We start from the raw sequence: 25,905 nt of genomic DNA on the forward strand, positions 1-25,905 counted from the left end.
TGTGCACGTTGAGGCAGTCGTCGTTGACTTCAAACTATTATTTATAAAGGGATCAGAAAATCCTCTTTTTTTTTTTCCTTCTCCTTAGTTTGCTTTTTCTTCGTTCCTTCAAATTTTCTTGAAAAATCAGGCACCGATCGTCAATTTTGTATGGAACTAACAACTACTACAACAACTATATTGAAAGAGGAAGGGCCTACATTACTACCAGAAAACGTAGCTAACATTGTTACAGCAGTATCTTTTGCAACAAGAGTGTCTCTGAGATGTTCATCATTATTTTTCGATGTCATGTTTGAAGCAGCAAAATACGGCACCTCACTTTCATTAGGCATCTCGAGAAACGCTATCACCAATGCTATATCGACAGCCAGAAAACTGCATCATCACACTATTGCTGCTGCTGCCGCTGCTGCTGCTGCTGCGTCTTCTTCAACGAATGAAAGTATAGCAACTGTAGCAACGATCGATGACTCTAATAACTCATTCGCAAAAGTGCTCGATAAATATACAAATATGGGTCTGTCAGTTGTCAGCCATACTTTCTCTTTAGCTGAATTATTCGCTATTTCTGGTCTACAGTTCACTTCAAGAACCATTCAATCCAGTCTTAAAGTAAGTAAGTTTCCTTCCAAGATATGTATGTAAAATAAGGAATTTTAAAAAAAAAGAAACTAACAAGGCTAAACTTCATCATGCAAATTTCGAATCAATATTTTATATGTATATATATACATTTATAAACAATAGGCAGCTGAGGAGTCTGTTCGAATCATTGATGGTATATTTGGATCGAATGAGACTTCTCGTGCGATTGCGTCCATTATCATGCTCGTCCATCGTGAACTAGTGCAAGACCCCGATTTCAGTCTAGTGGCAAAAGCAGGGAAAATTTCAATTTTATCAAGCTTAACAAAAGCGTTAACAGTGTTCGCTGTACTACAAAATGTAACACACAAGCGTATGATGAAACAGATTCCCATGACAGTTCTATGGGAAGGGTCCGTGACCTATAACTCAAAAGAACAACAAGAGGAAAATAATAATAACAATCATATCATTCAGTTTAAGAATAATAATACTTATGGTAGCAAAAATAACGAGAAGCAACATGCAGCAGCCAGTCGACGCCAAAAAAATGGTAGATCAACAACAACAACAACAACAACAACAACAACAGCAGCAGCAGCAGCAGCACGACATCCTGCAGCTTACAAAATTACTACAAAAACTACTTGGTTCACAACGAAAACAACGACTATCTATCCATTAGACTCCTTGGTACACCATCATCAAACCAATAAGCGATCCATCGTCATACGCAAAACTTGTGAGGCTGGAGAGAATCCAGCTGACGAAAATGAAGACGCTTATTCAAATTTTCTACTCTCTTCTTCTACAACAACCACTCCCAAAAGAAGAAAGCTCAGGCAACCGCCATTTCAATCTGATTACCTCGATGTAGACATTGACGATCAAAGAAACAAAACTCAAAGAATCAAATTTACTCGTCGATTTTCTTCACCTGATTATCATGATTTAGCCTCATTTGTCTCCATCTCAAAGTCGCAAAAGACTGACAACAGCAGCAACAGATTGACGCCATCAGCGACATTAGGAGCTTTACAAACACAAGACTTTCTGCCATCGGTGAAGCGACACGCCTCTATCTCCTGTAGTATACCAAAAACAAATAATAGAAAAATGATACCCGCTGCCTTTACCATGACAGCAAAAGAAGCAGAAGCAGATGAAAAGGACGAGCGACAAGAAAATCAACACATAGACGACGAAGGAGGAGAAGGAGCAGACGAAGAAGAAGAGTACAATCATTGTGATGCTAACTTTCCCCGAAAACACATCATTTACAATATTGCTCACTTTATGAAATACGCAAGTGCCGCGTACGGCGAATCATTTATGCGTATTCTCGGTATTGGCGATATCCCAACTGTTCTTCCCAATTCTTATCATCATCATCCAAATCACCATGCTTTTGCCCATCATACCGGTAACTCAGTTGAAGATATCTTGTTATCGAGCTATACGGATCGCTCTCTACTTTACCTTCACAACCCCTCGATGCATGCGCTGGTACACTATGTGACTGTGGACCATGCAGCCAAAGCCATCGTTCTCACTTGTCGTGGCACCTTGGGGTTGAGTGACATCTTGACAGACTTGAGCTTTGATTATACCGAGTTTAAACTGCCCTCATCCAACGTAGAAAATGCTGGTCAAAAAACGGGTGATACAGAAAAGACTTTCAAGGCCCATAGTGGCATGTTGGATGCGGCTCAATTACTAGCCAAAGAGAAAGGGCAGGTCTACCAAAAGATAAGACAAGGCTTACTACAATACCCTGATTATGGTTTGGTCCTCTGTGGTCATTCATTGGGTGGGGGTGTAGCGAGTTTACTGTGTGTATTATGGAGTGAAAAGAAGAAGATAAGAGACAATCATTATTGTTTCGTCACATCGAAACTATCAGGTTTACCAGCGGGACGGCCTATACATTGCTATGCCTATGGCCCACCTGGTGTCATGTCGTCGCAGCTGAGCCAATATTGCGCGGGTCTTGTGACAAGTGTAGTCCATGGTTATGACATTGTCAGTAGTCTCAGTTTTGGCATACTGAAAGATTTAAAAAATATTGCAACAAGTCTGCATGCTGAATCTGAAGCTATAGAAGAGATCATTTCGCGGGTGGCAGGACAATTCCAGCAACAACGTAAAAAGAATCAGCAGCAACAGGAACGACAAATGATGAAGGCTGCTGAAGAAGATGATGAAGAAGATCAAAAATGGTTCTGGGCCATGATCAAGACGATGCGAGCAGATATGACAGCTGAAAAGATGTATCCGCCCAACACAGTTTACCTGATCGAAACCATTCCTCAAATAAAACAGCAATACAAGGTTGTCTTATCCCGTTGTGAAGATGTAGAGGCTCGTTTTTCTGAGATCATATTTAGTCGTACTATGTTTATGGATCATTCTCCTTTGATGTACGAAAGGGCTATTAATAAATTATGTAGAAGCTTCGTTGTAGCAACAACTACTAGCAATGTTACTAGTAATAAACAGGCCAATAAAACATAGTAATAAGACAAACGAGCCTTCGTTTTCTTTATGCTTTCTCGTATTCTGTACGGAAAAAAGATGAATGTAGTTGACCTGTAAGAAAAGGCCTACTTTTATTTGTACTCAGGATCAACTCCCTAAACTTTGGCACATCAAATAGTGAATTTCAATCACATTACGGATTCTCATTGGCCAAACTTTAAATTTTAAAATCAGTACAATCTTTTAAATTTTCGCGCAAACTTTTTCAAATTTTAACCTTTCTTTTTTGCCCAGCATTTTGTTTTCTTTTTTTTTCTCTTTCAAAAATCTTTTCAGAAAAAAAAAAATTGCAGGGCTTTGATAAGAAAAAACCCTTATTTGTTTCGCACCCCGCTGATCTATACCAAAAAAAAAAGCTCAAAAAAAATTTCTATAGCGGAATAAACATCTTCATTTATTCGTCACTATATACACCCCCTAAATACACACCTTATCGAAATCATGGACTTATCCAGCATGTTAAATGATGCGGCACCGTCGCCTTCTACGCCTCCTGTGAACAGGAAATATAATGCTAACAACAATACCAGCAGAAATAACAGTCTTTCTAATAACACTTATGCTCATACCATGCACATCAGTAGCGAACACAGTTATGTGAACAGCAAACAGTACACACCACATCAGCAGCAACAGCAGCAATCACCACGTCCACAGCAACAAACATATCAACATGCTACCGTCGCAGTAAATAATAGCAATAGTAATCTGAATAATTTTATGAATAATAGTAATACTCCTGTTAGATACGGATCTATGAACGTGAATGATCCTCGGACAAGAGATAGGGCTGTAAGTTCCTTCATTTTTTTATTTTTTTTTTTGTTTTGAAAAGAGGAAAAATCAGGGGGAGTTTTAAATAGACTAACCTTTTTTTTTTTTCTTCTTTCTGTATGGGCTGGGTTTTTTGTCTCTTTTTTATTGCACTACCTCACATCCCCTATTTGAATAATGTGATCTTGTAGAATGTATATCAAATTAGTACTTCTTTACAATACCTTATTGAAAAAGATGCTATAAATTCTTATCCAAATAACAATGGCCATTTGAAGAGTGGTGTCGCTGATATCAACACTACAGCTTCCACTTCTTCTACCACTACTCCTACCAGTTCTACGGCCAATGATACTGCCACTAAGAAAACCGTTTATCAAGCAAATGATCTTCCTATAAACGGTGCAACAGGTAATTATCCAGTAAGCCATATTGATACAGTATTAGAGATTGATACAAATCTTCCTACTATAAAACTGAATTTGTAGGTTTAGAAAATGTAAAGACACTTGGCCCTGACTGTATTGAACATTGGAGGCCCAAAATTTCTTTTGCTAATGTTTTTAAAGCCCCACAATCTCATCTGCGCCCAACCAAAAGATTGAAAACAGACGACAACCAACAATCAAACACCATCATGCAGTTGAAGCTACATGAATTACGTCTACGAAAGGATGATCCTGTATTAGTCATTGAAGACTCTTATGAAATAATGGGTGAACATAAACGATCTTACTATGCACTTATCTCTCAATGCAACCAAAACCATCATCATTTTGTATTTCAACCCGAAAACCTCGAGAACAACCATCCCTGGATGGATGAATTGAACGGTCTTCGAGAAACAGCTTATTTCTGTATGCGAAGTGTTAAAAATGAAATTTATGAAGTGCATTTGAAGCCTACAAAAGAGAAAACCTATTTCTTTGGCTACATCGTCAAGCAGGATGTCTTTGAAAAGAACATGAGGGATTCGGTAGAAGAGTTACTTCATTTCAGGAGGCTCCCGCTTGTGTTGGATTTGGATGATACGTTGGTGCGATTGGTGGGTGAAGGGAATGAACGATTTGTACCCGAGGCAGACCTGCCAAAATGTAGAGATCGCGTTGCTAGATTAAAGGATGGAAGAAGAATCGTTCTGGCAGAAAGAGTACAAGAATTCCTCGACTGGGCACAGAATCTATTCCAGATATCTGTTTGCTCCTTAGGGTAAGTGGTTGCTTATATAAACAGTCATTAGATTAAAATTGTTCTCTTATCTAAATTAACTTTCATTCTGATTAATTAGTGACCAAGAATATGTAACTAATGTGGTGGACGTTCTAGACCCTCTGAAAACCCGCATCAAAGGTCCTATATACTCTGCTCGTCATGAACACGAATATATCAGAAAATCAATTGATCCCTCCAGACCTCCAAAAGACTTGCGCGCACTTTTTACTTATTGCAATCTCACAGATAACTCTTTTGGAAGCGGCACCAGCTTACCGTTAATTTTGGATGATGAAACACGAATGTGGCCCGCAGACCAACACGATAATATCATTGAAGTGATTGGGCAGCCCAATAGCTCAGTTTGGTCTGTTGCTTTATTCCCAGTAGTCAAAGATACCTTAGAACATGTTCACCGGGAATTCTTCCGACAATATGATCAGTGGTGTTTACGGTCAAACGAGGCAAAAACGCGTGGACAGATATATACAAGACCAGGGCCTAGTGCAGTGGTTATGTATAAAACTTATTTGAGGCATATTTTACGGGATATGATTGGAAAAAGTCCTGTATATAGAAATGCTGCTCCATATGCGTAGTGCAGTCTTTCTTTTGCTTTATTTATAAGTATATAAGTATTTATATGATCCTCCCTATATCTGTATATCTATGATAACCCTTTCTTAACTTCATTCATTGACACCCTAATCCCACACTATCTTTCTTTTTTTTTTGTCTTTCCCAAATTTCTTACTAAGAACATCTATTCCCCTCCAGTCTTTTTTTTTTTTTGAATGTCTACTAATATTCGTTCTTCACTATTTGCTTTGCCCTTTTCCATGTTGCTTTTTTTTTAACATCAATGAAATATTACTAGCTTACGTGATTTGTTTGACTTGTAAATAAAACGAATGCAAACAATGATGCAAAGCTGCACGAAGTTCTTTTTTTTTTTCTTTTTCTATTTTGTCCTTTTTGTCAATTCACTCAGAAACAAGCCAACTTGCAGCAAAAAATGGAGCTCATTGAATTGGAACATGACGATGTTGAGAAGAAGCCATCTCTATCCATAAAGTTTCAGAAGAATATACCCAGAAAAATCGTAAATTGAGCCTATTTGTATTCTCATGAATGGCGCGCACCAATAACACCGATAGCTTATCACTGATAAGAAAATAATAGATCTTCTGTATAGATGTGTCAAATGAGATGAGTCGTGCTTTAAAACCGTCAGCTAACGGTGGTGTTGGCAATAGCAACTTATACTTTAATACAGTGATCGAAACAGTCCAGAGGTTTTTAAAACGATATGTAAACATCAATACCATGCTTGGAAGTAATGATGAATATGGCATCATTTTGTTGGAAGACGAAGCCCAATGGGTAAAATATTACTCCCCGCTGTAATTCGAATAAGTAGAAACTTTGAAAATTTAGTTATTGAGCGGTCTTTTTGCACTCGAACAGTGGTGTGATTTAACATCTGATACGGATGCCATATTGAAGCAGTTGGATAGATTACACGAGAAAGTGATTGATAATATTCAATATGGCACATTTGGTAAGATAAGGAGGTTTACTATGTATCAGTTATGACAGACAATAACATGAAGCACAAATGCGCTTTTTTGCACTACCGTAGACTTGCAAAGTCTATACTCGGTGATTGACCAAAACGTCAACATTCGGGAAACCAAAGACTTTTTTTACCAATGTATTCTTGTATATGCAAGAACAGCGAAACCGACGCCTTTGACGAATCAGTTTTATCGAGCACAATTACGTAACTCTCCAATGTTCACTATGGACGTCATTTATCTGCACGAAAAATCCAACGTGTGGAGAAACGATATCTATGAGATATTGAATAGCATGGATTCAGATGTAAATCCAGGCTGGTATTTTGAAACTAGCCTGGTGACTGCTATGGATAATTTGGCAGTGGCGACAACACAGCTAATAGGACATCCTCTACAGAGGAAAAAGACACAACATGAATGATACATTTGCCATGTGGAAGCATTAGATGGTACCAATGGATATTGCTTCAATAGTCTGCTATTCATTTTTACGAAAATAGATAGCGATAAATCCGTCTTTACGACAACACACAAGGTGAATACTCTGTCGATTTCACAAAGAAATTTGTAGCTTTGTATGGACTAATATTTATTGTTGTTGTTTGTTTTTTTTTTTCTCATTCGAAGAAATGACCAGTCGCCATGATCTTTTTTTTTTTTTTACGATACTTCTAATATGATGCAGCTAAACCATCTCCTTGATTGTCTTTTTTTATGCACAAATCAAATCAATCAATAAACGTACGGTACAATCTCGCCGAGGAGTCTGTTTTGATAAAAGCTGCTAGATTTGAAGTGAGTCTCTCATATTTTGAGCCACATTTATTCATGCTGTATATCAAAGTCGTGGCATAGGATTGCCGTAGCTGCTTGCGACTTTGCTGGGCACCACACTTGGTTGTTCATGGCAAAGAGTACATTTTAACTCTATTTCAAAATGATTATTTATTGAAATGTTGGTAATGCTATTACCCGACAATAAGGCGCTCATTTTATAATTAGATTGGACACTTCATATACTGTTTGGTAAGGCTAAAGAATCAATACATTAGTCGACACCCCCTTTTTTACGATCTCATGTAGTCAAATGAATCGCACGTGATGCTTCTTGAGTAGGTATTTTTTAGTGCATGTTCCATTTCCTTTTCGATAGTGTGTGTATTTTAGGTTATAAATGAGAACAAAACGCCAAGCAGCTTTATTTGCAAAGTGACATTGGAGAAGCAATCACGTCTGTTGATGCCACGCCAAGAGCATGTACATACATGAATATGTAAAGTCGAGCGTACTTAACGCACCTTCCTTTCTGACTATGATGACAAATGGAAATAATAACCTTGAAACTTTAAATATCCCTGCAAAAACCACAATACAATACAATAGGATATCAAGTCTATAAGCTAATGTTCTTTTATGGGAAGCTATGGTAGTTATGCTGGCTCCCATTTACTCGTCGCGTCACAAATGAGCAAATCAGAAAGCGCTACTTATCCACAGAAGTATCACTCATTTCCCAAGTCTATGGAAAATTGAAAAAAGTACTCTTTAGGAATTTCGATTTGCCATGCTATCACTTTGTACTACGTTTTACAAAAACGTAACATAATTACAAAGCAGCGTGAAATAAGCGATACCGTCAAAATTTAAACTTTTTGTAAATGAAACTGTTACACCAAGACAAAAAAAAAAAAAAAGAAGTGAAGAAAGACTAAACCTGTGCTTCTAAGTATAATTATCATTTTAGATAAGTTGCAATTTTTATTGGACAGTAAACATTTTTAATTTTCGACAAATGACAACAGTTTTTCAGATGAAAAATGTAAACCGTCCAAGAAAAGGAAAAAAGACATTCGAATTAGAAAGAAGTCCGTGGTGCAAAACAAAAAAAAAAAAATAGAGCCAGAGTGATATGAATCCTTAAAGGAAGAAGGGAAAACCGTGTTTATTAATCATTAGCGACTTTCTTACTGATGCAGACTCATTTTTAGGGTTAAATTGTATGCGACGTTACTGAAAAATTGATTTTCCAGTGAAATCGCTCAAGAATAAATACCATCTCATCCTAAAGCATATAAAATTTGTCTAAATGAAAATAAATTTTGTTAAAGGTGTCTAAAAGGGAAAGGCTTAAAAACCGTATTATAACACGGCAGTCTGAATTAAAAGGATTCAAGATCACCACTTGTCACATCATCTCACTGTATCGATATAAACTCAAGTCTACTGTTTTACTACACGTGAATGAATCGTGCTACTGTTTGGTTTACTCTCAACGATAGAAAATTCATACATTCTAAAAGAAAAAACATCATCCGATTATTCAACGTTTTATTCAATGCAAAGATTTAGGTTGCACATAATGGCTCTCCTAGATTTTGGACAACAGATAATGTACAATTGGTTGACTGTAATGGGCGTTCTACTGTTATTCCATTTTCAGACAGAAAGAAAAAGAAGAACGTTTGAAGATCATCTTATTTTAGACATGTGGGAAGAGAACACCAACCCTGTTTTATTTACAAAGAAAGAAAGACGATATATAGACAAGTATATGTATAGAAGGGGAATATGTAGGCATATGGTGAGGCATAATACCAAGTTATAAAGGAGCATGGAAGGACATAGGTGATTGCTAGACTAGTAGTATCTATAAATTGTTGATGCAGATAAGAGATATTCATAACTGGGAATCTTGACAAGGTATAAAAAGACATACAAAACAAATGTGGAGTATAATAACTGTTGTATATAGATAAAGTAAGTTGAATGGTGTATAGATCAGTATAACATTACAGGGGTCGACGATTTGAACGAATGGAATGTGCGATAATGAATTGAGCATTAAAAAGCTTGATAATATTGAGATGAGGTAGGGTAGTAAGAACCAAACATATCGTTGCCCATGCTAGAAGTGCTGTTGTTGATGTTGTTATAGTAATAGTTGAAGCTGTTATTGCCACACTGCTGAAAATAGTCTTGTTGCTGACACCAAGAAGGAAATGGAGGAGTAAACGTAATGTTCAACTTATTATTGTTCGTGTCACTGCAGAGTCCATAATTGTCCATATCCGACAAACACCAAAATCCGGGATCGTACAAACGCGCCTCTTGTTCGTATATCACGGTTTCTTGTTGTAACATATAATCTTCTCCAATGAAACCGTTGCTATAGGAGTAATGGCTGCTGTTGTAAAGAGAGTCTGGACTCTCTATTTTAAGCTCTGCCATCAAGGAATCAGTGGATGAACATGGGGAAGGTATACTGCTGTTGTAATGTAGAGCATCATTACACATACAAGGTGATTGTTCAAAATCCTGTGGCTGTTGCTGGGGTTGCTGCTGCAGAGGTTGTTGTTCTTCTCGAGGTACCGATGGTAGTCTAAACTTCTTTTCCACCGTAGGAGGCGATTGCTTTTGTGGGGATGCTGTTACTGAAGAGGATCGAAATGATGTGCTGGTTTTGGTACAAGAGGCGGTCGTTCCGATAGGTGAACAGAATTTGACCGAGTCTCTGAGTTGAGCTAAACGCTTTTCATATTTTACAATTTTGCGCTCCAAATGGGTGACTTGAAGCCCCAAATCGTCGTAAGCTGTTAAAAGTTCTTTTTCCATTTCGCATAAGCGTGTAGCATTTTTGTTTTTATCCAGCTCTGATTTACTAGAAATATATGCATGGTGAAGACTGTCAAAGTGTACGGTGATAGTGGCGATTGTATCGTATGTGAAAGAGAGATCTTTTTGAAGTTGCTCGATTTCCGTGAAAGGATCTTGTGGTTTGTGTTTTTCTATATCAGCTACCACTGTCGTCATGATGGCAGAAGCTGTCGTCATTACTGTGCGCGTATGTGCATTTCTTGATGTTGTACGCTTTTTGATATGATGGCTACGCTTGCCTATGTCGGAGATGGTTTTGTTCTGATTGGTTGAAGCCCATTTATATGTCTTTTTGTTATTGTTAGTCGAAGCAGTAGTAGATATAGTCATTGATATGATGTGCAAAAGTAAAAGATGAATGAATAAAAAGTAAGAATAGCTTTTTTTTGTATATATATACTTCTGATCTGTTGATTTGAAATTAATTAAAAACAGGGAAAAGTGGGGAAGACGGTAAAAACTCAATTGTATTTATAAGTTTTCCGATTTAGCCAGGAGACAGTTGATGTGCGCTAACGGTGCATATCCATTTTTAGAACTGATCTACGATTTTTGATTGGCTCCCCCTGAAAATACACAAGAAAAAAATCTTTACTGCTCTTTTCATTTTTCGCATTGTGTTCCCTATTCATCCCACGTATAAATACATACCATTTCATAACGCCGTTTCTTTTTTGGTTATACTACACATTAACATACTTTGAGGGGGCCTTCTTTTTTTTTTTTTTTTTTTTTTTTTTTAGAAAGAGATAGACTTAAAGTGCCAACGATATTAATATTAAGCACTCGCGCACGTTAAAGCTGTCATGGATACACAAAAATCTAAGATTTTAAGGTTTTTCTTCTTTGTGATGCCAACATTGACACAAGCGCCAAAGAAAAAAAAAAAAAAAAAAAAAAAAATGGTGCAAATCATCGGGGTGGCTGTTTTCGTTTCCCAGACGTAGAACCGCGTTTTCTTACTATCCCCAAATCCACGCCATCGTTGTTCTGTTATCTTCCTTACTTCAAGGATCGTTTGGCGCTTAAGCTTTTTTCGCGCAATATGCACCTAACCTCCAGAAACTATTTTTAGCTGTTCAGTAAATTTATTTTTAGAATAAATGCAACGACGTTTGAATGCGCTGCTCTCAGAGTTAATTTTACACACACAAAATAGGGTTAATGTCTTTTTCATTTGTTCCTGAATCATTTTTACTTTATATGATGAAATTTATTACGCTTTTTGGTTAAGCTCGAATTCTCATAGCATGTGCGTATCTTTTGCACTAAGGGTGCAGATATCTTACGCACGAACCACCCCGACTTCAAAGTTTCATTACATGTGTTACTTTAATCGCATCATGGATCGTAAGAGCACTTGCTGCAATTTCCATATATATTTCTTGTTGAAAAGGTCAAGTACCTCGCTGAGTTGAAACCTACAAATAAATATAAAAAGGCACTCATTTTGCTGTTTCTCTTTCCATTCTTTTTTCTTTTTGCTCAGACTGAGAGGATAATGTCTTATTGTTAGGACACATTTTATCTACCGTTGAGCTCACAACCGTCCAATCTTTGACGATGAGTTAAAGCCTACATTTTATCATATAGTAATGTGACGTTTATCCACCAAAAAAAAAGAAAAAATCCCATGTCGTGAGCGTTTTCATTATTCAATCAAGAAAGATGCTAAACGCTAGTTGAGAATGTACTGCAAGATTTCTTATGAAGGGACTTGGCATATTAGGTGTGTAAACGAATGGGTCAAGCATCGTCATAGAGAAAAAAATGATCTCATTTTTACCCTTGAACGTCATGCGCAATCTATTAATAGTAACATACAAGTAGGAAACAAAATGAACAATGACAATTACACTACTCTGTAGAGCCAATCGGAATACTTCAATAGACGGGTTTATTATGTTACATAGATTGGCTTTGGCCGACAAAAAGTACAGTGTTCAAATATGGATGAGCATTATTTGATTTGATTGGTAGTTAATGTCAATCCGTGTATGTGTGTGTGTTCTATCACAGGTATTACAGATGGCCATTGATAAATAAAGTAATTATTTTGAGTCATTAAGCATTTTATGGAATACAGGGATCAACTGTTGAGCCACAGTGAAACTGAAAATAAGCTTGGGACCAACCTAAAGAGGAGACAAATTAAATTTTTTGCGATCAGTCGTGCTTTCGATGAAAATAACATGAGACTTGAAGGACCCTTATTTTTTTTTTTTGCTTTCATCGATCTATGAACCCCTCCCCTCCCCTCCTCCTTCCCCGCACGTCTCCTATCTTGTTTCTTTCGCATCCTCGTGCATCGTTTGCTCTTAACGTGTTCTATTTTGAGATACAAGACTTTGTATCAACTTCAACCCCTCCTTACAACGAGAAACTTACCACTAAGATCTTTGGTGTCAGACCCTTGAAGAAAGCAGTAACACCCTCATTTTTCACGAGGTCTTTGATGATCTTCAACCCGGATTCGGGATTTTCAAAGTTGCGGTTTTGAATACGGGTCTTTACAACGTCCAAAGGAGCAGCAACAGTAATGGAAGCCACGGCACCACCGATAGAAGAGCAAAAGTTTTGGAAAAATGTAGCTTGATTATAGTCTTTCAAGCCAAAGACATATTCCTTTACAAAAGCAGAGCCACCAAAGAGAGCGAAAGAGCCAGGTGCATTACGGGCTGCTGTCCAGCCCGCACCACGATAAAGTCCCATGCCTTCGTCTTTGACAATCGTTAAAAATCCACGTCCACGGAATGCTTCCGGGTTGGTTTGTCTCTTAATCTTGAGAACATCTAATGGCAAAAGGACGATCTCACCAATGCCGACCAGACTACCCGCCGTAGCATGCATTATTGTCTTGCCCGTCTTTTCTCCAAATGTATTGGTGAACAAGTCACGGTGATGCTTGTTCAAATAGTCTTTCACAAACGGCTGTCCTCCGAATTTGTACACTCTCTGAGCAACCTTATAACCTGCTGCAAAACCTAGACCAGGGAATAATGATCTGTATTTCTTGAAAAATCCTGTTTCTGCTGCTTCCTATAATATAATTCATTTTTGTTTTCATTCTTCCATTCTTGATCTCTTATGTTTGAATCCATGTTTCCCTCCACCCTACCCCCAGCCCGTCTTCTCATCCATGTCCGTTTTGATATCTTACCTTGAAAATGACTTTGTTTACACTAGCACAGTTTTCAGCAAAGGAACGGCTAGATTCCCATAACTAAATAGGTCAAGGGGGAGAATATGAACTTCTGGTTAGCTTATCGTTGAGTTCAACCAATGTCAACCTGTAGACTAGCCGACCTTATTTTGGTTACTCATTAAACGCTTGGCGACAGTATCCACAGGATGGAAAATGACAAGTTCTAAAATACCAGAACTAGCACTGCCCAAAAAACGAGCTGTACCTGATTCGGATTGTCCTGAGGCAATGGGAGGAGACATTCTTATCGTTGAGTTCTACAAGGAGAGGGCTATGAGTTGTTCTTGGGGTTTTTTTTTTTTTTTGTGGAGAAGACAAGTGACAAAAGAAGACAGGAAAAAAACCAAGTTGCAAAAACATTATGTTCCTGGGGTTTCTGGCCTTTACAGTTTTTTTCGATTAAAATCGGAGATACTACTAAGCAATTTTGGAAAAATGCAATATTCGCATGAGAAAAAATATTTACATATTTTAGATAAATTTAATAATAAATTCAGACGCACTTACCAAAAATTACCCAAATTGTTATTGAATTGTGAGTTGAGTAAATGAGGTAGAAACAGTAAGCATTCGGCCTTTGGTTACTTTATGAATATATTACAACTTACACTGTAAGGATGTGTGAAGGAGTGATATCAATCACACATGTAGGTCTTGTTTAAAAGATGTTTTTGGCAGCATTGACGGCGCGATTTCAAATTGCATTACAGTTTTATACTGCAATACAGCATGTACTCTTCGCTTTGACGTCGCTATCTTTACATTCTCCAAATGTCGAATGCTTGCATTTATTACAGCTAGTCATATATTCATTAATGAAGCAGATTTCCACCTTTTCATCTTCACCATCAATAGGTGCTTTTGCCTTCTTGTTCGGACACAGATTGCTTGTAGGCCATGCATGTGTGGCTTGCTTACAGGACGGATACGTAATCATATTCGTTGTTTTATTATCAGCTTTGAATTCCTCGAGTGCTTCTTTTTTTACACCATTTTTGACAACACTGGCTTAGACAAATAAGCACTCGAAGAGTCATTGTATGCCATTGGTATTAGTGTGTGGGTAACTGAGGCAACGTAGATGATTTCTTGATAGAGTCATAAATACGATAGTCTTACCTATGTGCAGCTTGGGCCTCTATAAGGGCCGTTCTGAGCTGGGAGGCGTTGTTTGCCTTTTCACCTTTACTTAAAAGAAAGAAAGCAAAAAGGAAAAGAACACTGTGTGTTCTATTGTATATCGCGTTCTTTTTTTTTTCTTTTGTTGTCCAAGACTTGCTTCATTAACAACATCACGATCAACTGACTCAATAAGTGACGGCTCTTACAAAGTTCTGAAATATCATTGCTATCTACAGACAGTGGCGTATCTTTGCTCCTCAGCTAGTTTTTTGATGTTATAGTATGCTTAATATATTACACAGGATAGTTAAGAGCGCTGGTTATTGCTCTTGCTTCCTCGTCACCCCTCCGCTTTTATAGTGCCCCGAGTTCAAATTCTAAAAAATTCATCTCAAATTAAACTTACCAAAATCTAAAAAGTATTTATGGTATTTCCAAAATCTATTTTTCTGTTCGTCTGAAGCAAGCAGTATGAACGTCCAAATCATAAGTTAAAAAACTTTATTTTTTTTTTCCAGCCAGGACGGAAAGTGAAAACTGCCCCAATAGAAACTCAGGGCACGCAAAGACAAGGCAGCCCCTTGCCCTACTGCAATACGTTATATAGAAGAAGCTTGTAACAATTTCAAGATATTCGAGTGTGGACGTTTATTGTAGAAATATGGACATACAGACGAATAAATTGTTTCTTATGCTCCATAAACGAGTCGAACAGGGGAAATGAAAGTATACTTCTCTTTTTGTATGATTATGAGTCACGAAACCTGTCACAAATGATGGGTTGTGCTGCCTTCAAAATAAAGACAGGAGGAACTTCACATGTCAGTAAATCCATAAAAACTTATTATGATGAGTTCTCGACGTCAACAATTTCATCCTTATTACGCGACGAACATTGAATGCTAAATGGACAACATAATGATCTTTATTCATCCTACTCATTTTATACGTATCGACTATATGTTCCTATAGACACCTTGCCTCTGTGTCCATGTGTGCGATAAATGGTATAACATACTGTATCCTTATAATTTACTTTCGGGAACTACTGCTTTGCTTAGTCGTTGAGTAATAATTGCTTCTGCATCCTGAGCAATACGTGAAACAAGCTCATGACATGTAGGAATATCGTCAATGATACCCAACACTTGACCAGCCGTCCACACGCCGAATTCTATATCACCTGTAGTGTACACTTGTTTACCACGAGAACCAGCCACAAGTTCTCTGATGTCCTTATTGAAGTCAACATTGGGCAGAATTTCTCTCTTATTGACTTCCACAGCAATAGAATTCTTAAAAATTCGAGATGTGTTGCGGAAAGGACGGAATACAAGTGCAGTGGATCGTTCGTCAGCCTTGACCATAGCTTCTTTCACGTTTTGATGAATAGGTGCTTCTACAGTACACATAAATCGCGTACCCATGTTGATACCTTGAGCTCCCAAGGCCAACGCAGCAGCTAATCCCGCGCCATCGCCGAAGCCACCAGAAGCAATGTACGGAATGCTAAGTGTCTTGGCAGACTTGGCTAACAATATTAAGCCAGTAATATCATCTTCGCCAGGATGACCAGCACACTCATAACCATCCATAGAAATGATATCCACACCCAAACGTTGTGCGGACAAAGCATGTCGAATAGACGTACATTTATGCAGAACAATAATACCAGCTTCTTTGAACATTTTGATATATTTTCCAGCTGATAAGCCGTATCCCGAAACAGAAAAAATAAAAAAGTTCATCAGTTTTTTTCACGCCGTTGTTGGTTGTTTTACAAATCATTGTCCTTTGAGTGAACTTACGATTGTTGCCTGCCGTTTCAACTACTTTGATACCTTCATCAATAATCGCCTTGGCATATTCTTCATAGGGCGGTGGTATAATGGCTGGTAGAAATGTTAAATTGACACCAAATGGTTTGTCGGTCATAGTGCGACAGCGTTTAATCTCAGCACGAAGAGCATCAGGTGTGGGTTGTGTTAATGCTGTGAGGATGCCTAAAGCGCCAGCGTTTGAAACTGCTGAAGCCATTTCAGCTGTGCCGACATATTGCATACCACCTAAATAAGTTTATAATTTTCTTTCTTTCAGTGACTCGTTCTACAGGATTGAACAATCTAATCTTTCTTTCATCCGAAACCACTCCCATTACCTTGAACAATGGGATGCTTAATGCCGAGCATTTGCGTGAGTTTTGTTCTTAATACCATTGATTGTTGTTTTTGTTATGTGAAAGAGAGGGAAGAAAAGCTATCGAAAAAAAAAGGGATAGCAGGATCAGCTTTTTTATTTTTTCCCTGCTGCATTTCATATTATAAATAACAAATGTAGGGTGAAGACTGACTACAGGCGTTTTTGCCTGATTTTTGTAGCACAGGAATATGTTCCAAATTGCCCAATGGACTGTGAGAAAAAATCATGGTAAACAGAATTGCCCATTACAGTTTCATGAATTGATATTAGTCAAGCATACTTTTAAGGGTAGTAATAGTAAACTACTGTACTTGCGCTAAAACACGACATCATGTTCTAGCCAGCCTCGTTAGGGCTTTTATTGAATTCTGGACTATTACATGACATAATCACTCTACTCTGGTACAAAATGAAAGATGATGCATATCGATAGGGTGATTTTTATCAATGTACAAACCTATCAGTATCAATGATTTTAGTTACCTTTATCATGTGCTGCTTTTGTAACACCCAAAGTCAACTATCAAAATAGCACGCTTATCGCCTGGTCTGCTCCCTTAAGCGATCTTCGTGAATGCTATCATATTTTTTCCTCCCTTTCTAAAGCCGCTGTGATTTACAACTTTTGCTTTCAACAAGAGGTTAAAGAAGAAAATAATTGCATTCGAAATCAACTTACTGCCACCGCTTGCGGTTTGGCAGTGTGTTGATCTGGGAAGAACCTGGCTTCCAAACGGTCATTAAGACAGCACTTTGTATCCTTTACGTTGAACAAAAAAGTGAAAATGCCGCTGAAGTAAAAACTCTTAAAAGAAGAAAAACATAATCAAACTGTGTATCTACCGAGCATAATGTTCTTGACATTTTTTGATCAGCTAAAATCAATGGTAAAATATCGCATACACATCATCAATACGATAAGTTTAGAGCAAAATAAGCCTGCTGGAACGCGTTGTGATTGTCAAAAGACATGATATGACACCTAAACAATGATCACTACAAGTCCAAAAGTAACGATGGAACAAGACTGTCATCAAAATTTGGGTAGCGATTTCTAAAAGCAATACCAAGTTGGCATTTACAAGCGGCTATTAAGTGATTAGGAACTATTATAAGATCAACTTCATTGATTTACTTCATGAAAGATAGCAACAACGTTAATCTGTCAGAAACAAAATGTATTGTTTGCTCATGTTCTAAAAGCCATATCATAAACTTCTCTTTATAGTAAATTAATGAATCATGACATATCTTGTACAATACTGGTGTACAGTCTGTTGGTTAAAGTTGCTTTCGCTCTTCTAACTCGTGAGCAAGACGTATCTACATTTAGTTATCAGGAGCCATAGATCAATCTGATTCTTTTATGCATGTTTAGAATACATATATATTTGAATATATGCTCTTTATTGGAAAAAGGAACAACGACACAGCAAGTAGAAAAGATGGCGTAAATCATTATTTTCGCCAGTATTGCGCCCATTTATGAACTGTTTCCATAATTTGCGGGAATAGAGCATTCACACTTTCTGATATCAGTCCTCTGAAATAGGCAATTGCAGCTTCTTCTGATAGGTCGAGCCTAAACTTTTCTTGAACCTAAGAAGGGCATTGATTAGGCCATAATATCAATATGAGTCAAGAAAAAGAACAAAAACAAAATTTGAAAGAGATCCTCTGTTACCTTCATTACTGCTTTTTCTGGCTCGATTTTGATATCTGGTATATTGGCATCCACCATTAATGAGAACAGATTAAGTATAAGATTTGCATTTCTACGTAGAGTTGTGAACGCTGTGTAGCAATATTGTTGAAAGTTCAGATAATGCTTAGAGTTTGCCCCTCCCATTGCTTCAATCATTTCCTTGCATAGCTTCATAGGAGGAGGAAAGGGCTTTGGATCTCTTCCGAGTATATAACCAAAATCAACGTGGAATAAGTGGCCATCAGGAGAAAGTAAAAGGTTGTCTAAATGACGATCACCCACGCCTAATAAGTACGTGATGACACAGTAACCAGCTAATCGTGTAGAATATTTTGGCTCTTAGTTTTCGGTGCATGAAAATCTTTCGAACTTCTCTCCGTTATCTTACCACAGCTGCGAGTGTAGGTTTCCATAACTTTGGGATCTATGCCATATACATTGTTTGGCTCCGCGCATGGGTGATGCTGTCTAAAGAAGCTTAGAACATTATTTTGATGCTCATTCAAGACGGCAGCAAGAGAACTTGAGGGCACAAATTGCATCATTCCTTGGTCTGAAGCCGTAGCTAGCACTTTGTAAGGCGTTAACTTCAAGTCCAAGTTTTCTTTCAATAGTAGCTTATTCATTAACGAAATGATCTGAATAACCAACTGATCTTGCCGTAAATCATCACCAAATTTGAAAATGATGGGATATTCCGTTTCATCCTCGCACTGAAAAGTAATTCGCAACGGCTGCAAATTACTATTGAAAATGCTTGATTTCGCTATAAAGACGAACAGAAAATGAGGATGAGTCGCTCTTCGTTCTGATACCAAAAGTAATCAATATTTTCTCTTCCTTTGAATAATTCTCACATGAAATGATGCCTTTAATCGTCTTGGTAGGATCAAGAGGGAGCGTTAAAGGTTGAAAATCATGAAACCGCTTTTTCGGATCGGCGAGTCTGGTTCGTAGATAATCAATCTACAGCATCATTAAAAATACAAAAACTGTGAGAAAAGGAATCGTAATTAACTTGCCGAGCATATCACTTACTTTCTTGGCTCGCGTGTCTTTAAGAGTACGGATATCGGCTGCTAACTCTGCCAGTTGAGCAATCAATTCGCCTTGACTTCTTAACTCGTTTCGTCTACTAAATCCGTTGGGTATCTGCTTATAGTGTCAGATTAGTAAACCTTTTTTTTTTCCACTTCAAGCTAGATTTACAAGGGCTTCCTACCTCGAGAAGGTCCTGAAAGTAATGGTATGCAACCTTGGCGTATAGTTTTCCATGCACCTTGTCTGCGCATTCTACCATAACATACCTAAAAGGACATAAAACAATGAGAAGTTTCCTTTATGCGTTTTTTTTTTCCTCATCCTCCAAGAAGTGAGCCGTACCAATGCAGATAAGTACCCAAGACGGGATTACTAACGGCTCTATCAATCAGAAATTGAACAAGCGATGAATTATTGGGATTGGGGTCATTATCATCTGTATATTCGAATTTTAAAGCTTGAACAAGTTGAAGCAAATATAATAACAAATCCTAGATAAATAGAAAGAGTTAATATCCGTAAAATTATATCTGACTTCTGCCTTTTTGCTTAGGTTTACATCATCATCCGCCTTTTTCAATTGATTCACAGCATAGGAGCGAACGGATCTATTCTCAAAATCCTTGCTTAGCAGTTCTAACGCATCATCAACATCAATGTCTACCCAAAGGGGCAAAAGATCAACTGCTTGTCTAGCTTCTATGGGATCAGTCCATACAACGCACTTTAAGAATTTCGTCAATGCCTATGAATAAACGAGGAGAGATAGTAAAGCAATGCACAAAACAAAAAATTGGCTGTGGTACATATTTCTGTCGAACACATCCTAACAACACCCTGATTGCCATACCCTTTTCTCTCTCGTAAGATAGAACCTGAATTTCCAAACTAAATCTTTCTCTTCAGGAGTCAAGGTCTGCGTTGGGGGATAAGACATAATACTCTGAAGGGACAGATGAAAGAGGGGTTAGTCTGCGTAATTATTGTATTTTACAAATAATCTACTTTACATTCAACTCATCACGTATTTTGGGATTAGGCTTAAGGTCTCGATCCAACGGTCCATTACGATGACTGCGAACAAGTCGCCGATGTTTAGCTTCTACTGGATTGTCGCGTTGCATATCCATGTCTAATATAGCCGCGTATTTGACCGATTTTTGATGGTGATGATCCTTTTCAGTAGCAGTATACGAGTAAATGGGCTGGTTCATAGCCGTCATCATCAGTGCCTGTTGCTGCTGTTCACTTGTGGTTTGTCCATTCGCGTTAACCAAGGAAAACGGCCCGGGTAATTCATATTCCTAATAGTAGAATGGAGCATTGCTGAGCTAAATTGATTCTCTTTTTGTGTTTGATATGAAACGGGTTACCATTTCACCGTAAACAACTGGGAAATCAAATTTAGGCAAGTCGATATATAGAAACGAATCAGTAGAAGTTGAGCTGACTTTCTGGCATTGGGTGTAGGTCCATAGTTGAGCAACAAAATGGCAGTAATGATTGAGTTATTGGCTTCTGTAAGGGTTTTTTAAAAATCTAATCTTGACACAAACCTTATGGATATTTTCTATTTGTCGAAAAGCCATTACATCAAGCCATTCTTCAGGTTGAATGTCGCCACTTTCGAACCTTTTGACAAGCTTGAAAGTTGCGGAGATAGAAGGTACGAATATAAAGTGATAGTTAGATATGAGTTTAACAAAAATTATTGAAACTTTTTGTTTCATCTCCTTTATACTTTTTCCAATCTATTCATATCATCGTCATCATTATCTGCCTTAATTTTGCTTGGGGTAGTTGTTTTAAAATTCCCATCCGCTTCACGATTCGGCCATAGATACAATTTTTGCTTTCCTTTTCGAAGGGTGCTATAAAGTGAAATACAACATGAATTAAAAAAGATAGAATGAATGTAATTCAAGTTTCTTTCACGCAACGGCGCGCTCCACGTACAATAGCCTTCCAAATAAACGTAACGTAGTTCCTCCAACAGGAACTGTCTTACGAGGTCCGGCAGTATTCCATACAGTTATGGCAAGTTGCGCGGAGGCAGGTACATCGCAGTATTTAATAGGTAAAGTCAGCCATTCGTTCCAGCTTTTTTTTTGGGAGGGCAAAAAAACCCCGTTTGAAAAAGAATTGAGTTTGATCTGGAATACAGTTTCTTTCTTTACATAGGTCACGATTGTTTCCTTATATTACCTATAGTGGTTTTTGAAATGCTTATAACTAGTTCTAACAGGAACGGTCAGAGGCTTACTCTCGCCAAACAATTGAACTGAGACGAACAACTCTGGTAAAGAACTACGGAAGAACAATCAAGCAAACAAGAACATTATTTTTCTGAGTTCTCAACTTTTGTTTTGCGCGAAAGGGTGGTAAAACAGATAAACTCACTCTTCGGATTGGCTAGAGCAATATTTCCCTTCTAATGTAGCTCTAAAGTGCAATCAACATGATTCAATCGTGCCAAAATGCGGAAAATTATAATTGTTAAATCACTTCAATGGCTAACGGCGTTCCTTTGTTTGTGTGTACTCAAGTTTACATGCGAACGGAAACCGGCATTTGCACATCTTTTGTTAGACAATATGAAAAGTCCATTTTGTTGGAATGAGTAGCAAATGTATCAAAAGATTCCAAAAGACGAAAAGCTTAGCTTCACCTTATCAGTTTCCCTTTTGTTTGCATGAAATGGTGAAATCCCGCTCAATGTTTTTGAATCTCATTTTAGATCAGAATTTAAAGCGAGTCGTGACTGGAAACTGCTCTAATGGCTGATCCGCTTTTCTTTCAAACTCTTTTTGTTCCATTGTTTGAAGGCAACGAACCTGTCACTTGTCTTTATCATTTATTCTTGGGCCAATGAACTCAAACTACTCATCAAGTATCATTGTTCTATTCAAGCCCAAAAATTGAATTATTGGTGAGAAAAAAGTAAAACTCAAAACATGCAAATCAGGGCGGCAAAATTGAGTATCCGACTTGGTAATTTCCTGTTCTAAGTAAGGTACTCTGCACTTTGAACTCAATAACTTCTTGAGCCGCATGCAAACCATCTTTCAACAAATTTACGCGATAAAAGTTCTTAGGCTAAGTGGAGCTTGCTGAGGGCAAAACCTGGATTTCATGTCCGACTACACGCAGCTACCTAGTCTGCTTATTGCTTACTTCTACTTCTTTTCATATCTGCTTTTTTTCGACCTCTAACCTAGGGCCCATGATCGGCGTATCTGACGAAATTTCTAACAGTTGGTGTCATTTTTTAAGAAAAAAGAGATGTACAGTTCGGTTTTTCAAATCAACAAAAGAAAAGTTCAAAAAAATCTTGATTTCACTAAGTATTTTTTTTCTCTTTCTTTCTTCTCTTCTTTTTCTTGAAAAAAATAAAATAAAATATTAAACGTTTTTTAAGCAAGATAACTTTTACTGCTTCATCTCTAAAGTAAATCAATTGAAATATAAACTGCAGATCAAAAACAAAATCACGTGAAAATCTGTAATAGAAGTAATAAAACCGAGATAATACATGACAGCATCGAATTCACCTGCTCGTGATGTCAAGTTCATAACAGAAACACCCGATATATCAGCATCTTCTAGTGATATGCCACAGGAACAGCTTCACTTATCCAAAAAGCCGCGTAATTACAAATACTGGTCAGACGAGGAAGTCAAAAAGATATTAGACTGGTTAACGTTACCTGAAAATGAAGGCAAACTAACGCGCAATAAAGCACAAGCATGCCGTGAAGTTGCAAAGAAGCTTTTTGATGGTGATGAATATATGGCAATTTCTGTCAGGTCAAAGTTGATGTCGTTGGAGAAAAACTATAAAGAAGGGGAACAACTAAGACTACAGCTGAACAGTTGTACAAAAGATGAAGCAATTATTCATGGTAAAATAGTGGATAGCAAAAGATATTAACTGTCCTTTGAGCTTCAAGGAACTTATTCACACCCACCCTTACTCTATTTTTGACAGAAAAAATCAAAGAAGGTAGTAAATTTCACAAAGAATGCAGATTACTGTTTGGAGGGCAAAAGACAATCGAAGCGTTTGCACCTAACACTGGTTCACCAACAACACCAATCACATCCGTTCCCCCATCATCCTCTTCATCCACCAACCCTTATTCACCGATTCAAAGTAGTATCAACATTCATACCAACAATGATAATCAAAAATATATCCCAAGTAACCTTGTCATTACAAGTCCAGAGTATGATACTCATGCACCCTATGATGAACCAACAAACTCGACCAAGTCCAACTCCTTTTCAAATACTATGTTACCACGCTTGCACGATGACCGACTAAGATCTTTAACAAACTCCTCAACTATTACTCGAACGTTCTGGTTAGTAGATCCATGCCATTCTCTCTGCACCTCTTTTTTACAGATGAAGACTTTAATACTAAACACATCTTAATGTGTCTGCAAATATAGGACGCTACCTCCAGTGAAATCAGTGGATTTGCCATCCGTAGACCTGTTACAACCCCATACTAAAAGCACTCACAAGAGCAATAACAACAATATGCATATTAATACAGCTTATTCAGGGCAACAGCAACAACCTAAAAAAAAGAGACGGAAGCCAGTCTCAGAAGATAGCCCATCGAATACGAACACATTGGTTGCAAAGTATGCTGCGAAACAAGCATCTTATGCAGCGAAACAAGCATCCTATGCAGCAAAACAAGCAGAATTTGAAGCCTTGAAGTCTGAACATGAGCTCAGTAAAATGCAATATGCGGTTCGTTTGGCAGAAATTGAGCTTGATCGTGATGTCTTATTGGTTAAAAAGTTAGAGCTAGAATTACAGCTTACCAGGAATAAAGAGCGTTCATAGGGTTGACTTTCTCTAATAAGAAACTGGTTTTCTAACCTTCAAAGTCAGTGTCTGCGGAAATGATAGTTTAATCGCCTTGTTTTTTGTTTTACGTAAGAGGAAATACTTCATAATATCTTTTAGCGTTGATTTTGAAGAAGGCCCAAAAGCCTTCTTCGAATACGGGTTATTGATTTTCTGTTTAATCAATTCAAGAAAAGCAAAAGTAAATAGTTTATTTCAATATTCTGGAATTCCTAGCTTATACACTTGGTATTTTACAGATAATCTTTAGATGTAGTACTCATTTCATTAGGGGGGGGCCACATCTAAATAACAAATCAACGTACTGTCATTGGTTCCCGTTATTCGGGATTTCTTTAATAATCTTTAAACGGGGGTTGCGGGCTGCGGCTGTTCGGGTTTTATGTTTATCTAGATACTTAATGGTACACAACACATTTTTTGTTTGCAAGTAGCGGGACAAAACAAATGGAATGTCCGGGGAAAGCCCTGCTGAAAAAGGGACATAATTTGTAAAGGAAAAAATCGTATAGAAAGCCACAATAACTTTGCCGTAAGATGATAGATTGGATCTCGGTATGACTATAACCACTTTATCCATGAATGGCATTTATAGTATATCCAAGTATTTTTAGACCTTTATCTTCGCATTACTCTGCCAATCATTAGGCGCCTTTTTTTTGGGAGAGAGATTCCCCGAAAGTACTTACGTAAATAAATGGAACCATGCTTTGGGAGGGGGGGGGATATGTGATATTTTAAAAGAAGATGAAAAAAAAAACCATAATATGACAATAGAGTAGATATACTCAATTAGGAAGCGTTGAGTCTAGGCGCTCTGATTTTTTTTCGTTCAAAAGATGGACACTATTATCCGAAGGCATTATAGTTCTTCATATTGGCTACTTTTGTAAGTAACACATATTCTACTAGGTTATACCGTGTTCGTTTATAAACTTGAACTCAAAAGTGGCTACAGCAAGTCAAGTCAATAAGCCATCTAATATACAACATTTAGCTGTTTGTTGCCACCAGAGCTCTTTCGCAAGATTGATTTGGGGTGCTTTAGAATGAGACAGCTTCTTAAAGCAGTTGCTCTAATATTTCTTTTTTTTCGTACTCGTGAAGGATGATCACCAGAAATGAAGGTCAGCCAATGCCCGAAATGAAACAATCCATGGATAGCACGGAGCTATATACCTGCACCTTTGTTACCGAGCACTTCTATTCATCACAACCTTCTCTCTCTTTTATAAGTTTGCTAGAGAATCCCTTTTGTCGGTCTTCTTTTTTTTTCGTTTTTAGTTGTACCAAGCTGAAACGTTGACTACCAATGGCACAAATGCTTACACTTGGCTGATATTTGGATCAGATTTCACCAAAAAACCATTGAAAGCCAGTATTTGGGCCCATTGTGATTTTCA

General features: G+C 37.6%; 9 protein-coding genes across 9 annotated transcripts; 5 read left to right on the forward strand and 4 right to left on the reverse strand.

Annotated features, from left to right (window-relative positions):
• Window positions 1–150: 150 nt before the first annotated feature.
• BDF20DRAFT_828162 (uncharacterized protein) lies at window positions 151–3,102 on the forward strand (the record flags this gene model as incomplete). The annotated part of the gene is made up of 6 exons (XM_053078227.1): window positions 151–445; window positions 497–615; window positions 751–1,005; window positions 1,825–2,223; window positions 2,263–2,731; window positions 2,786–3,102. 6 exons carry the CDS (start codon window positions 151–153, stop codon window positions 3,100–3,102), a joined length of 1,854 nt encoding a protein of 617 aa, XP_052931912.1.
• Window positions 3,103–4,537: 1,435 nt separating this feature from the next.
• BDF20DRAFT_827672 (uncharacterized protein) lies at window positions 4,538–5,711 on the forward strand (the record flags this gene model as incomplete). Its single annotated transcript, XM_053078182.1, has 2 exons — window positions 4,538–5,109; window positions 5,189–5,711. 2 exons carry the CDS (start codon window positions 4,538–4,540, stop codon window positions 5,709–5,711), a joined length of 1,095 nt encoding a protein of 364 aa, XP_052931913.1.
• Window positions 5,712–5,919: 208 nt separating this feature from the next.
• On the forward strand, window positions 5,920–7,593 carry BDF20DRAFT_182815 (uncharacterized protein). The gene is made up of 5 exons (XM_053074872.1): window positions 5,920–6,214; window positions 6,295–6,495; window positions 6,580–6,673; window positions 6,755–7,227; window positions 7,320–7,593. The coding sequence occupies exons 1-4, from the start codon at window positions 6,128–6,130 to the stop codon at window positions 7,111–7,113; spliced, it is 741 nt and encodes a 246-aa protein (XP_052931914.1). The 5' UTR covers window positions 5,920–6,127; the 3' UTR covers window positions 7,114–7,227; window positions 7,320–7,593.
• A 1,822-nt stretch (window positions 7,594–9,415) lies between these two features.
• Window positions 9,416–10,783, reverse strand: BDF20DRAFT_183242 (uncharacterized protein). Its single transcript, XM_053074873.1, has one exon. The coding sequence runs from the start codon at window positions 10,674–10,676 to the stop codon at window positions 9,534–9,536; it is 1,143 nt and encodes a 380-aa protein (XP_052931915.1). The 5' UTR covers window positions 10,677–10,783; the 3' UTR covers window positions 9,416–9,533.
• Window positions 10,784–12,397: 1,614 nt separating this feature from the next.
• On the reverse strand, window positions 12,398–13,793 carry BDF20DRAFT_916981 (mitochondrial carrier domain-containing protein; the record flags this gene model as incomplete). Its single annotated transcript, XM_053084518.1, has 4 exons — window positions 12,398–12,481; window positions 12,735–13,385; window positions 13,507–13,569; window positions 13,653–13,793. The coding sequence occupies 4 exons, from the start codon at window positions 13,791–13,793 to the stop codon at window positions 12,398–12,400; spliced, it is 939 nt and encodes a 312-aa protein (XP_052931916.1).
• A 155-nt stretch (window positions 13,794–13,948) lies between these two features.
• BDF20DRAFT_896522 (uncharacterized protein) lies at window positions 13,949–14,564 on the forward strand (the record flags this gene model as incomplete). Its single annotated transcript, XM_053082508.1, has 3 exons — window positions 13,949–13,976; window positions 14,059–14,202; window positions 14,230–14,564. Exons 2-3 carry the CDS (start codon window positions 14,169–14,171, stop codon window positions 14,562–14,564), a joined length of 369 nt encoding a protein of 122 aa, XP_052931917.1. The 5' UTR covers window positions 13,949–13,976; window positions 14,059–14,168.
• Window positions 14,565–15,698: 1,134 nt separating this feature from the next.
• On the reverse strand, window positions 15,699–16,889 carry BDF20DRAFT_828232 (uncharacterized protein; the record flags this gene model as incomplete). The annotated part of the gene is made up of 3 exons (XM_053078231.1): window positions 15,699–16,378; window positions 16,482–16,739; window positions 16,832–16,889. The coding sequence occupies 3 exons, from the start codon at window positions 16,887–16,889 to the stop codon at window positions 15,699–15,701; spliced, it is 996 nt and encodes a 331-aa protein (XP_052931918.1).
• A 1,441-nt stretch (window positions 16,890–18,330) lies between these two features.
• On the reverse strand, window positions 18,331–21,348 carry BDF20DRAFT_828161 (kinase-like domain-containing protein; the record flags this gene model as incomplete). Its single annotated transcript, XM_053078226.1, has 12 exons — window positions 18,331–18,471; window positions 18,557–18,891; window positions 18,966–19,343; window positions 19,435–19,543; window positions 19,616–19,729; window positions 19,800–19,884; window positions 19,961–20,109; window positions 20,178–20,363; window positions 20,469–20,561; window positions 20,629–20,922; window positions 20,992–21,072; window positions 21,175–21,348. 12 exons carry the CDS (start codon window positions 21,346–21,348, stop codon window positions 18,331–18,333), a joined length of 2,139 nt encoding a protein of 712 aa, XP_052931919.1.
• A 1,802-nt stretch (window positions 21,349–23,150) lies between these two features.
• BDF20DRAFT_916984 (uncharacterized protein) lies at window positions 23,151–24,478 on the forward strand (the record flags this gene model as incomplete). The annotated part of the gene is made up of 3 exons (XM_053084519.1): window positions 23,151–23,520; window positions 23,607–23,982; window positions 24,073–24,478. 3 exons carry the CDS (start codon window positions 23,151–23,153, stop codon window positions 24,476–24,478), a joined length of 1,152 nt encoding a protein of 383 aa, XP_052931920.1.
• Between the last annotated feature and the right edge of the window lie 1,427 nt (window positions 24,479–25,905).

This window comes from Mycotypha africana (assembly GCF_025528875.1).
Source record: "Mycotypha africana strain NRRL 2978 chromosome Unknown BDF20scaffold_12, whole genome shotgun sequence".
Taxonomy (NCBI): Eukaryota; Fungi; Mucoromycota; class Mucoromycetes; order Mucorales; family Mycotyphaceae; genus Mycotypha; species Mycotypha africana.

Coding starts and splice junctions, on each gene's coding strand:
- BDF20DRAFT_182815 (XM_053074872.1), top strand. CDS start 6,128: ATGGAGCTCATTGAATTGGAACATGACGATGTTGAGAAGAAGCCATCT. Junction 6,215..6,294: donor AGAATATACCCAGAAAAATC/GTAAATTGAGCC, acceptor AGAAAATAATAG/ATCTTCTGTATAGATGTGTC. Junction 6,674..6,754: donor TATTCAATATGGCACATTTG/GTAAGATAAGGA, acceptor GCACTACCGTAG/ACTTGCAAAGTCTATACTCG.
- BDF20DRAFT_183242 (XM_053074873.1), bottom strand. CDS start 10,676: ATGACTATATCTACTACTGCTTCGACTAACAATAACAAAAAGACATAT.